The following is a 12,882-nucleotide window of genomic DNA, read 5'->3' on the forward strand; positions in this document are numbered from 1 at the left end:
CATTTTTGGTGCATGTGTGTGCGTGCATGCGTGCGTGCGTGTGCAGATGTGTTTGCCCATATGGAAGCTAGAAGTTGATGTCAAGTGTCTTACTCTATTGCTTTCCACCTTATTCTGTACACAGTGTCTCACGGACCCCGGCTCACTGTTTTGGCTAGCCTGGCGGCTGGCCAGTGAGTGCCAGGCATCCTGTTTCTGTCACCCTGTCCCCACACCAGTGCTGAGCTGACAGGTGTGTCCTGCCATGCCTGGTTTTCACACGGGTGCTGGCCATCTGAACTCAGATCCTCACTAACCCACCGAGTCATGTTCCCAATGCCTATGGCATTCATCTTCTCAGGAAATAAAATGCTATATTAATTTTACCTCATCCAAACAGTTGACGTGAACATTCTTACTAGATAACAGTGTTCCAGCTTCTTGGACAGTACCTTTAAAAAAAAAAAAAAAAAGGGTGGTGAAACATGAGCCCACCTCTCACGAGAAAAGGTGGAAGGTCTAATGTGAGGGCAGTAAACTTGAAAGGGCTGTCTGGAAAACTAAGGTTAGTCAAGCTGGGTACCAAGACATAAAGCACTCAGCCATGTACTATTTGTTTCAAAATCATTTCTCCAAAGAAACAGTTTAATACAAACTAACATAGTTCCATCTTGGTTTTACTTTCATTGACCTCTTGACAGTCAGACTGTAGCCACTCCTAAAGACGATACAATCCAAATCACCATCCAAAAATGACAGTCTCACCCGCGTAACACTTAGAATTCAAGATACAGTCAGTATTGTATCATCTGTCAGCACCGGGTCTTGTGAATGATGGCATGTTTTTAAAAGAATGCTTGGTTTGGAAACTGTTAGGTAAGACATGGTTACAAAGTCTGCTACTGTGGAAAGTGCTCTCTGGTGAGTATTCAGTCCCCCATGCTGTAAAGGATTGCATTAAAATTGAAAAAGTCAGTTCTCTGCAAATTTGGAAACCAGCTGTAACTGGGTCAGAAGGACCAGGTTTTTCCAGTTTTGTGTGCCGCATGGCAGAAAGCGATTGCAGAGAGCGTCAATAGTCCCGCCACTAATCCACGGCAGCCACGTGTTCTGCCAAATAATTTCTTGGCTTGACTGGAAGAGAACAATGAAATTGAGTGTCCTCGGCGTGTGAGGATGAGCTATGCCTCCCCTCTAAAAGGAAATCAAAGACAGGAGCACTCCAACCGAGTGAGAGGAAAGTGGGGTACAGACTGAACACCAGCATGCTTCTTTTCCACTCTGTGATTTGTAGACAAGTCCCCTGAGGGCTCCTCCCCAGTGCAGGAGAAGCAGTGGTGCCACTGGGTGTGATGGGAAAATGTCAACAGAATGATCTACACGACCCTGGAGTGTGATCTGTAAATACTGTATTTCTGTAAATACTGTGTTTTCGTTGTTGCTGGATTTTTTTTTCTGGCGCTGAACTCCCCGAGAGGGCAGTTGGTATCGCTGGCTGAGTGGCTAAGGAAAAGGAGAAATTTGCTGCAGTGCATGCCAGCTCACCTAACTGGTGAGCTCTAGGCACATAACAGACCCTATCTCAAAGGAGGTAGACAACCCATTTACTCTTGGGGAAGATGCTTCAGTTGACTTACATGTTCCACTGAGAACTCAGCAAGTCGTTTTCTTTCTGGCCAGGAGATGTTTATGGAGCAAAAGAGTACTCCAGGGATCGTGAGCATCTCAAGCTTGCCGCATGGTAAGGACAGCATGGTTCTCATTAGAGAACAGGCCTCTAATTCTACAAAACGTTTGCCCAGTAGTCAACAGCCTAAAAAGATACTAGGCATGCTGTAAAGTATAGGGCAGGGATATTTTCTCCTGCTAAACTCTCACCCAGTAGTCTCAAGACTTTATCTATGAAACCAGAGACTCCCTATACCCCTGCCAACACACACAGACACACACAGAGACACACACACACACACACACACACACACACACACACACCACTTCTCCAGCAAACATCAATGAGATGTCTTCCTCAGGTCTGATAACTCACATGATTCAGGGAAACACTAAACTCACACGTTCCTGTTAATTGTAAAAGGTAGAGATCAATGGTTCTCCCCTCTGGGTCTCAATTCCTTGGGGGCCAAATGATCCCTTCACAGGCATTGCATATCAGATATCCTGTGTATCAGATATTTATATTACAACTCATAACAGCAGCAAAATTACAGTTATGAAGTAGCAATGAAAATAATTTTATGGTTGAGGGTCAACACAATTAAAAGGCTGCAGCGTTAGGAAGGCTGCGAACCACTGGTCTAGAAGAATAAGGCATGTATACAGGAGGAAGCACAGAACCTTCTTTGGGCAGCCCATCTTCCAGCAATCTGAACATTTTCTCAACCTGGTATTTCAGAAATATTTTGAGGCTTTGATGCAGAGATATGATCAATAATTAGCTCAGTCTCCAGCCCCTCTCCCCTTCCTGGAAGTTGATGAGAGCAAGGTGAAGCTGAAACTTCCAAGCTTGTAACGGTGGCTTGGTCCTTCCCATGACAGCCCCATGCTGTAGAGCTACCTAGGAGCCCACCGGACAGTGACTAATAAATAGAGGCATGCCTGTCACCGAGGAGGTGCCAGGAGGTATTAGAATAAAAGATGTACCCAGCACCCCTGATGCTTAGAGGTAGGGAGTGATTTAAGAGCTGTGTGCCAGGAAACAAGGGCAGAGAACAAATGCATATTATATCCCACCCATGCAGACACATATGTGCATGCATATATATACATACATACATACATACATACACACATACATACATACATACAGATTTATGCAATCTCTTACATCAGCTTTTTGAGATGCAGGGAGCTGGATGAAAAAAAATCTGAAGAGTTTGAGCTTCTTCAGAATGAAAATAGATGAGAGAACTACCCCAAGGGGAAATATATATATATAATATGACTTTTAATGTGGTGTTCGCAATCTAATGACACCAACAGCAAACTACAGAACCAGCCAAAAATCACAGAGGTGGGAAGCATGTGGCTCACACAGGAGTCACACTTCTGCTTATTCCTAACCCTCATAGGAGACTCTCAAATGTATTTTGCCATTGAGTTTTTAAAAAGCTGTTTTACGCAGGGAGAGAAGTGTGTCCTATCTAATTTAACAAACACGGTAGGGGGGGGGGCAACCCTGAGATAAGTATCTGGATTGGACAGGATTGCTCAACCTTCACTGCAGACAAAAATGGGTGGGGCCAGACTAATGAAAGCCAGTGGTGATTTGCTCCTTCGGAGAGTTGATGTTCAAACCAAAGGAAACAGAACCCAGCTGCCTTCATCAGAGGGGGACTGATCAGTCTTATCTAGATAAGCCAGCACTGGCCGGCAAGTGACGCTAAGAGTGGGTTCTCATTGTCACCACCTGCTACCTCCTGTGACATTTCAGAGCTACGGTGAAACTCAACAAAGCAGACCAAGCCCTAACTTTCCTAACAATAAACAAAAATCCTGGAGAATACTGAGGAAGACTCGGGGTTCACCTTAATGTGGACACACTGGAAACCTTCAGCGCACTTTTCATGGCCTTTAATTTTTAATTTTATGTGTATGTGTTTTGTTGTCCGCGTGTACGTCTGTGCACCACATGACTTCCTGTGCCCACAGAGGCCAGAAGAAAGCATCAGGTCCCATGGAGCTGGAGTTAGAGATGACTGTGAGCCACTGTGTGGTTGCTGGTAATGGAACCTGGGTCATCTGGAAGAGCAGCCAGCGTTGTTAACCGCTGAGGCACCCACATGCTCTTCTTGTTTTACCTTCAGAGCAATTATTATGAGGTCCTAGTAGACATATGTGGGGCAAGAGCTGTACCACATGGCTGTGCTTTAGGTGTGTATAGATTTGAATAACTAGTAGGTGTCAAAAGATATATTTTGAAAAAATATTTAGCCAGGCAGTGGTAGCGCATGCCTTTAATCCCAGCACTAGGGAGGCAGAAGCAGGCAGATCTCTGAGTTTGAGGCCAGCCTGGTCTACAGAATGAGTTCCAGGACAGCCAGGGCTACACAGAGAAACCCTGTCTCAAAGAAAAAAAAATTATGTGTAAAGCATTTGCCTGCATGGATGCATGTGTACCACAAATCTGCCTGGTGTCTATGGAGGCCAGAAGATGGCCCTAGATCCCCTAGACCTGGAGTTACAGATGCTTGTGAGTCAAATGGAAACAGAACCCAGGTCTACAAGAGTAATAAGTGCTCTTAACCATTGAGCCACCATCCCAGACCCCCAAAATGGGTGCCTTACAGCATCTATATCCAATTAAACATTTAAAGTATGATTTGAGTTTGTGGCTGCTTTAATGTTTATATATAAGTAAAATAACATAAAGCTATTCCAAGCATCTTAACTGTATGATGTGTGCGGAGGGTGTGTGCACATGCCACAGCACATATGCAGAGGTCAGAGGACAGGCATGGAGACAGTTCGTGTTCCATCTTTATGTGGGTCCCAGGGATCACGCTCCGTTGTCTAGTCTGCTCAGAAAGGACCTTACCCACTAAGGCATTGTGTGACACATAAGTGCCTTAACTTCAAAAGGAAAACATATAGATATAAATTGCTATCATCAGATATAAAGTTATAAAAATGTTTATAAGCAGACAACTGGAAGCTGGAAAGACAGCCCATTAGTTAAGAGCACACAACTGCTCCTGCAGAAGGCTGGAGTTCAGTTCCCAGGAACCACAGCATCCACATCTGGTGGTTGACAACCACCTGTGACTCACTCCAGCTCCTGAGGATCTGATACCATCAGCACAAACACACATACACAGAAAATGTTTTTAAAAAAATCAAGAAACTTCTACTATATCTACTATAACATGTGCTTTGAAAACAGTAGATTTCTGCAAGGTTTCTAAAAGTTCTCGCTCGGCACTTTCTGTTTCTATGAAGGGGAAATATTTACCAAACCCACAGGCAGCAGAGTGTGTTTAACGTTACCTGTACCGACTCACTTTATCCTTACAACAACGCCATGAGGTAGGGGCTATCATACCCACAGAACCTGACACATGTGCAAGTCCACACTACCAGGGAACCCCGGTGGCAGTGCTGGGAACTAGCTGGCATGGTGTCCTACTTAGCTTTCCATTGCTGTGATAAAACATCATGACCAAAAGCAACGCAGGGAGGGAGGGACACTCCATCATGAAGGAAGTCATCTGGGCGGGAACTCAAGCAGAGCAGGAACCTGGAGGCCAGAGCTGATGCAGAAGCCATGGAGGAGTGCTGCTGACTGGCTTGTTCCCCAGGGCTCAGCCTGCTTTCTCACAGCACCCAGGACCAACTGCCTTTCAAAGGTGGCACTGGCTCCAATGGGCTGGGCCCTCCCATGTCAATCATTAAGCCAGAAAATGCTGGCACAGACTTGTAACCTGTTGGAGATATTTTCTCAGTGAAGTTCCTCTTCCTAGACGAGTCTAGCATGTATGAAATTGACAAAACAAAAACTAACCCAGACATATAATTAATGACCATTCCATGATGCTTCCTGCTACAATTCAGAGAAAACACAACAAAACACAAACCTTTAGTTCTTCTAGATTAAATGTGTAAGTATATGCCATGTGCTCAGAATGGCATTCAATGTGGGCTTATCTTCTCTCATCTCCCAGTATTTTTTTAAAAAGCAATAATGGCTCAAAACCCTTGACATGACAAGAATGCATCCCAAACTAAGTTTACCTTGGTTCTTCACTCATTGGCTTGGGGAAATTAAACCAATGAACACCAGCATCTGTGTACTCACGAACCTTGAGCATGAGGTGGCCCAAGAAATACAAGTGATACGCACACTACTCCTGTTCCATACAACCTTTCGAATAAACCCTTGCCCACCGCTGAATATATCCAAGAACTTACACCTCCCCTTCAGACCATGTTTTCTCCGCCTGCTTGCTGTTTTCACTTTTAAGTGAGCTTGTGATAGGTTTGGCCTGTTTAAATCAGAATTACCATCCCAGGTGGATTATGTGCTCTCGCCTCTCTTAGTTTTGGTGGGTACAGTAAGTATCTGGCATGTAGTTGGGGCTCCTGTTCACTAAACTAAATCCCAGACCTACCGAAGGCAGGGAGAAACCCGGAGAGCACAGAAAGCCAGAAGTCATTGAGAGCCATGCAGTTCACAGGACAAAAATCCAACCCGCAGCTCTGGGATTTCCAGCAAATATCAAGTGCCCTGAGCATCTAGTCATGACTGATCTAGAAGTGAGATCTAGTGACCTGTTGAGTTCAAACACAAGAGTTTTCTCTTTTCATACTATTTCGACTCACAGGCATTTCTTCATAGAAAGAATGCATGCCTTCCTATCTGTGGCTCTAGATAGAAACTGACTGCGTACAAGACTGTAAACCCAGGAGCCCCATGTTACAATGCCCAGCTTCTCTGCCATTCGAGGGCATATGTTTAATTCTTGAACTTAAAGCATCCACATTAGTCGTGCCTGCAGGCCCCTCATTCTCATCAAAGTGACAGTGCCTGTGGTCACGCTGATGTCACCTGCCAGGTAACGGGATTCGGCTGGGACGTCCACTCAGACTAGTGTGAAAAACAAGGCTTCTGGTTGGCCTAGGTGGCTTCCTTCCTACAAGCTGCACGGCGGAGGCGCGACTCGAACCCACGAACTGGAAGGGAAAGCACTGAGAAGCACGACAACAAGATCTCAGACGTATAATACCAGACCAAAGACGGCAGTGAGCGTCCCGCCCATCTCCTGGCCTTCGTGCGGGTTCCTGCGCCGGCCTGGGCAGGGAAGCCAGCCACAGAGACCCTGGATGCAGAAAGCTCAAGGCGGCACATTCAGACCGAGTTCTGTGCCCTTATAAAGAACACTTCTCGCTGAGAGCTCCCTCCACCCCCAGCAGGGGCGGAGATCCGCAAGGGATCCAGATCCTTCGGCCTCCGGAAGTCAAAAGGGCCCTTTAGACACCAGCCTGAGAGCCTAGAACTACCAGGCCACTGTGGTCTTGACTGACTGCGGTCAAAACATCCGAGGAGCTGGCAAGCCTGCACACGCGGAGGCAAGCGCCCCAGGGCCGCGCGTTACAGTCTCAGAGGGGTAGTGGCAGTCGGTCGATTTCCAAAAAGCTGATTTAGAGGTCTAAGCCTCGATCTGATCACGCCAACGCTTTTATGTCCCATCTCCCCGCCCCTGCAATCGGTCCCCAAGCAGAGACAGAAAGGCTTTTTCCGGATCGCAACTTGCCCAAGGTCCCCCGGGTCCGCAGCGCGCCCCTAGGCTCCTCCACGCCCTGCGACCAGGTGCACAGCGCCCGGGTACCAGCCCTGCACCGTACCTTTCCCGATCACTTCCAGCAGCTCCTTTTCTTCCTGGGTCAGCTCGCCTTTCTTTATGTGACCCATCGTTCCCGCCAGCTTGAAGCTTATTCTATGCCTTTGGTCGGGTTTTTAAAAACGAGAGACGTGTGTGCGTCGTGGAAGTCCGCCACAGGCAGGGAACTCGAGTCCGGGGCAGCAGCCCAGCGCAGGGGCGCTCGCCAGGGTCCTACGGCTGGGGGCTGGCGGGTGCGGCGAGCTCGGGCGAGCCGGGCAGGCGCTCTCCGCAAGGACCGCCCCCGCGCCTCATTGGCCCGGTCGGAGGGAGGAGCTGCAAGCGCAGCAAGAGACTCCAATTGGAGCCGCTCACGAGGTCCAAACCAAAAGGAGAAATCCGGAGGGGGCTGAGATATATCTTCTAAGCTCCCTATCCCTATGACGACCTATTAAGAGCTACGGAGACACAGAGTTCCTTGCGCTCTACCTAAACCACCTCTCTGCCTGGCAGTGGCTTCTGTAGGGATGCGCAGTGGCAGCGGGAAGCCGCCAGACACGCTGCACCGCCCCTGGAGTGGCGTGCGTTCGGGCGAGGGGCGGGGCCGGGGCGGGGCGGGAGGCGGAGCTAAGCCGGGTTCCGTGTGTCTGTGTCAATGTGTCTGTCCTTCACTCCTCCATTGTCTGCCTCAGCCGCTGCCGCCGCCACCGCTCTGCAGGTTCCGCCGCAGCCACCGGTCCCGCGCGTCGTCGCTCCCTCCTTGGACAGGTAAGAGGTGCCCAGGTGGGGCGGCGGGAGCTTGAGTGAGGGTCGAGGGCGCCGGGGCCGCCTCCTGGCCAGCGGCTCCCACCCGGGCTGGAGCCTGGAGGAAGCATGTGCCTCCCGGGGCGGCTGCCTTCCTCTCGGCAGAGAAGCCCCCGCGCCGCGCCATCATCCCCGCACGTACCGTGTGCCGGTGCCCCACGAGGAAGACCCCGACCTCGCTTACGTGTGGCCGCCCCAGGAGCCCCGGGGACCGCGGGCGAGCTGCGAGCTGGCCACGCGGTGGAAGTGGCGGGTGCACATGGTCTCGTGCGTGGCGATCCCCGGGGAGGCCCGCGCCGGCGAGGTGAGCTTGTGGTGGGGAGAGGCTCGGAGAAGGTAATTTTCTCTTTGCAAACCTCGTCCTCCCCACCATTTGTCATCTCTTGGCCTCTGGAAGCCATACAACACCGACCTGTGGTGTTTGCTAAGGATATTTAGAAGCAAATCACGCTTGCATTCATACTTCGTTGGGGTGTGGGCTATCTTTGCTCTGAGAGAGTTGCTTGCCTTTGTAACTCACGTTTGGCGATTTATGGAACTAGGGAGGGGAGGGTGGAGAGGGCGGGGATTACTTTGGTGTTGCTGTCTATATATAGCCTTAGATTAGCTTCTTAATCCAGCCTTCATTCAACTGTGATGTGGAGCCTGGAGCTTCCACGGTAGGTAGACAAGGGGTGAATAAAGTGTGTGCCTTTCTGTGGCACAGATGCAAGACATGCTTGCTAAAATATGCAGTCATTCCCCCAAGGTGCATATCTGTAGCGTTTTACAGCGTCAAGCACAGCTTCTTCAGAAATGACTGTTTAGTTTTCCTGTTTCTCTACAGACTAGTATTGATGTCTTGCTCAAGACCCAACTGTGCTAGGGAGAAATACTTGAATAATTAATTGTGTAGGTGGTTTTTATTAAGCATCCCCAGGACCACGCTTTCTTTCCACAGTACCATATATAAAGTGAAAGTCCACCTTCATTGTGCTGGAAGCATGTACTCACACTTAAGAAATCTAGGGATGATACTCTTGCCTTTAACCAAAATCTCTTCTAAACTCCAGCTGCCTATCTACTCCCCAACCCCCACAGACACATAAATCTTCAGTTTGGGGGAGGGAAGAGCAGATTCTCCCATGAAAATGGCTGGTAATTATTCATCTCAATGTACAACAAAGAAACTTTTGTTTGATGATGCTTTAAAGACGATGTAGCTGCTCAAACAAGCAGGAGGCTTCTGAGAGTGACCGCTGCTTATGTTGACCACACAGCAATTAGTGTGCCAAAGGAGCCCACGAGGCTGAGGAAATGCCTGAAAGTAACCCCACCATGTGACTTCACATCGTATCAGCAGATGCATAGACAGGATTGGGCACTTAACTGCCAGTATTTCCATCCCTTGTGCCAAATCTGGGCCATGGTTACTTGAAGGTCACACCTGTTTGTCTCACTGGGGTTGTCTCTTCCTCAAGGATAGCGACATAGGATGTGCTTTCCTGGTGCTTTAAACACCTGGTGGGAGTTTAGTCTTCTGAATGCGTGGCTTTAATTTAGATTTGATGATATTTAAGGACAAAGAAAAACATCCACCTAGAAGTGCAGATAAATCCTGTGTTCAGTTTGAATTTTGGAAACAAATACCTAATGGCGAGTGTTCAGAAGGGTTTCAGTAATAGTACTGTACAATATAAATATTTAATGTCAAAATAAGATTAATTAATGAGTTTATTGAAATGTATTCCTTTCTTTTTCTTTTTTTGTTTTTTTTTTTGTTGTTTTTTTTTGTTTTTGTTTTTGTTTTGTTTTTTGAGACAGGGTTTCTCTGTGTAGCTTTGCACCTTTCCTGGAACTCTGTAGACCAGGCTGGCCTCGAATTCACAGAGATCCGCCTGGCTCTGCCTCCCGAGTGCTGGGATTAAAGGTGTGTGCCACCACCGCCCGGCTGAAATGTATTCTTATCAAAGAGGTCTACTGATAATGAATAACTAACTATTCACTGTGACTACTTAATCTGCTCCAGATATTCTGCCAGATGCTATACCATCGGCCAGGAACTAGCCTGTGCTATCTCCATTTATGAAAATAGAAGCAGAAGGTAAAGGAGGTTAGTTTGACCACAGCCCCACAGTTAGGAAGTATGGAATCTGCTATTTAGAGTCTTTGTGATCTGTCTTTAAAATCCTTTTGCAGGATCTCTAATCCCAGCCCTCAGGAGGCAGAGGCAGGCGGATCTTTCTACAGGACTAGTTTCAGGCCAGCCAGTGTTACATAGTAAGACCCTGTCTCAAAGATTAAAAAATAAAATAAATGATGGGCTGGAGAGATGGCTCAGAGGTTAAGAGCACTGGCTGTTCTTCCAGAGGTCCTGAGTTCAATTCCCAGCAACCACATGGTGGCTCACAACCATCTGTAATGAGATCTGGCACCCTCTTCTGGCCTGAAGGGATATATGCAAGCAGAAGCAGAACACTGTATACATAATAAACAAATAAATAAATAAATCTTTAAAAAAAAAAAAAAAAAAAGAAAGAAAAAATAAAATAAATGAAAACATAGCCAAACTGAATGAAAAAAAGACATGAGTAGGAAGGTCATGACTGTCCCCAGGTATGGTGGAGGAGAAAGTTTATTGTACATAAAAGGGAGAGCAGAGGCAGGGGCATCTGGGAGAGTCGGAGTGGACCCGACCCTGAGCCACGGGAGGGGAGGGGAGAGAGGGGAACCAGGTGCGGCAGCCAGGAGAGCAACAGGTGAAGAAGTGGCTGGTGACCAAAAGGGCTGGATCATGTAGGGGAGAGTCGGGGTAGAGGGCAGGCAGGCGTGCCAGCCATGCCCTGGAACAGGTAGGGACTGAGGGATGCTGGAAGAACCTGGCGGCCAGGTCCGCTTTGCTGTGTTCAATAGGCACCAGAGCCATTGTCCATCTACCCTAGCTCTTCTCCGTGTGCTTGGGGGTACGTGGGGAAGCACCCATCCTCTGGCTGCCTGTTTTGTATGACAGGAGATCCAGCACCCCATAGGTCCAGTTCTCCTTCCTGAGACATGTTCATCGTATATGTGTCTATTCCAGTTTTTTTCTTAAAAAAAGGAAGCATATTAACACACTGTTACATAATTATATATATGTATATATATACACATATATATATGTGTGTGTATATATATGTGTGTGTGTGTGTGAGATAGTCTCCTGTTTCTGTCTTCACCACCCCCACCCCCACCCCACCCCCCAGAGCTGAGGATTGAACCCAGGGCCTTGCTCTTGCTAGGTAAGTGCTCTACCACTGAGCTAAACCCCCAACCCCCTGTCTTCACCTTTTTAAAACGTAGTAATTTCTGAAATGTCATCGTGTCCTGTCACCTATTTATACTTGTGTCCTTGGTGTCTGCCATGGATTCCTAAGCTTTTCCTCACATTCTCCCACCTGACTATCTCAAGGAACTCTCAGCTGAGTAAACACTAAGCACCATCACCCTTTCACTGGCCAATGAGCGAGACTTCAAGTGTGGTCCCAGCAGGCGTTTCCAGACGCCAGCTCCTCCCACTCTGCCCTAAGGTCACCATGCTGCTGGTTCCCCATGCTGGCGATTTCCAGCCCTTGTTCCTCCTTTCTCTTCCTGGAATCCTCTGCCTTTCTTGTTCCTTCGGTTGATAAGCGTTTTTCTCCAGCTTGCATGTGTATCTTTCACCTTGTCCAGTGAGGGAGTACAGCCCCTCGGGCAGTTACAGGGACCCACAGTCTTTGTGTGGCGGGGCGCTGACAGATGATGTGCTTGCAGGGACTATTTTTGGCAACCTCTAACTGATCTATATTATGGAAGCCAGTCAGCACCCTCGAGTCACCCCTCCAGTTAACACCATTTTTCTGGGTCTGCAGCCACGTGAAAATGATACAGTTTAGCAAATGCTTTTCTCCTCCCTTCCTAGGACAACTTTTCATAATTGTTTGGACCCCTTTTCCTTCTTGACTATAAATTCTCCAGGTCAGCTCGCTCTGTGTTTCTGAACATATAACCCAGTACCTTGCAGTTAGTAGGTGCTCAGTACATGCTGAGTTGAATTCATTTGCTCTCAAAGTTATTTTAGGTGGATTTGTTTCCTTAGTTCACTAATCCTTCCTGGCAATGTGAAATGGCACTAAATGCACATAGCCATAACCAAGGGCAGGCAGTCTTGAGACATTTGGACTCTGGATTTCTTGACACTTGGCACTACCAGCTAAGAAAAAAACTTCTCACAAATTTAATGGATTCCTTGCTCAAGTCCCAGGTCTTTCACTCGCTGCTTAAAGATAATACTTTTTATCGCAGGGTCATTGACAACTAGTTTTGGGTATTTTGTCTGGAGCGAGGGTTTTTCCCTTGGCATTTGACTCCTTGGATGTACACTAGGTGCTTATCCTGATTGACTGGAAACTGATGCGATCAAGCAATTTTAACTTTTTAGACCAGAATAGTATGCTTCTGTTTTCCAAGGATTCCTTATCATTCGGAGATACATTGTGACTACTTGAGAAGGAAATGGAGTGCCATGTGCATGTTTTGTAAGGTAACCATGACTGGAGGCCGGGTGGGAACAAAGGCACCACTGACCACGCTGTCATTGTCTGAAGCTGTTTGACTGACTTCATTAACCATCCCTCCTCCTCTTGAAGATGTTTGAGGTGTTTCACCATGACATCTTTGAAAGGACATTTGAAAGTGTTACATTCCCTAAGACGTTGCCCCCGCCCCCAGCGTAGGAAAGTAATATGAATACTCCATGTTTAGGTTGTGCAGT

At 47.6% G+C, this 12,882-nt stretch overlaps 2 protein-coding genes across 2 annotated transcripts in view; one reads left to right on the forward strand and one right to left on the reverse strand.

Annotated features, from left to right (window-relative positions):
• The window catches only part of Ankmy2 (ankyrin repeat and MYND domain containing 2), a 45,513-nt gene extending 37,625 nt beyond the window's left edge, over nt 1–7,888 (reverse strand). The window contains exons 1-2 of the mRNA XM_006983942.4: nt 7,336–7,888; nt 367–431 (exon numbers count right to left, since the gene is read on the reverse strand). Coding sequence (XP_006984004.1) covers nt 367–431; nt 7,336–7,402 — 132 coding nt within the window. The 5' untranslated portion in view covers nt 7,403–7,888. The remainder of the gene's footprint in view (nt 1–366; nt 432–7,335) is intronic.
• Nucleotides 7,889–7,922: 34 nt separating this feature from the next.
• Bzw2 (basic leucine zipper and W2 domains 2) overlaps nt 7,923–12,882 on the forward strand; it is a 61,462-nt gene continuing 56,502 nt past the window's right edge. Inside the window, exon 1 of the mRNA XM_006983939.3 lies at nt 7,923–8,078. Within this exon, the coding sequence (XP_006984001.1) occupies nt 7,966–8,078 (113 nt within the window). The 5' untranslated portion in view covers nt 7,923–7,965. The remainder of the gene's footprint in view (nt 8,079–12,882) is intronic.

Source organism: Peromyscus maniculatus, chromosome 14, assembly GCF_049852395.1.
Source record: "Peromyscus maniculatus bairdii isolate BWxNUB_F1_BW_parent chromosome 14, HU_Pman_BW_mat_3.1, whole genome shotgun sequence".
NCBI classification, from domain to species: Eukaryota; Metazoa; Chordata; class Mammalia; order Rodentia; family Cricetidae; genus Peromyscus; species Peromyscus maniculatus.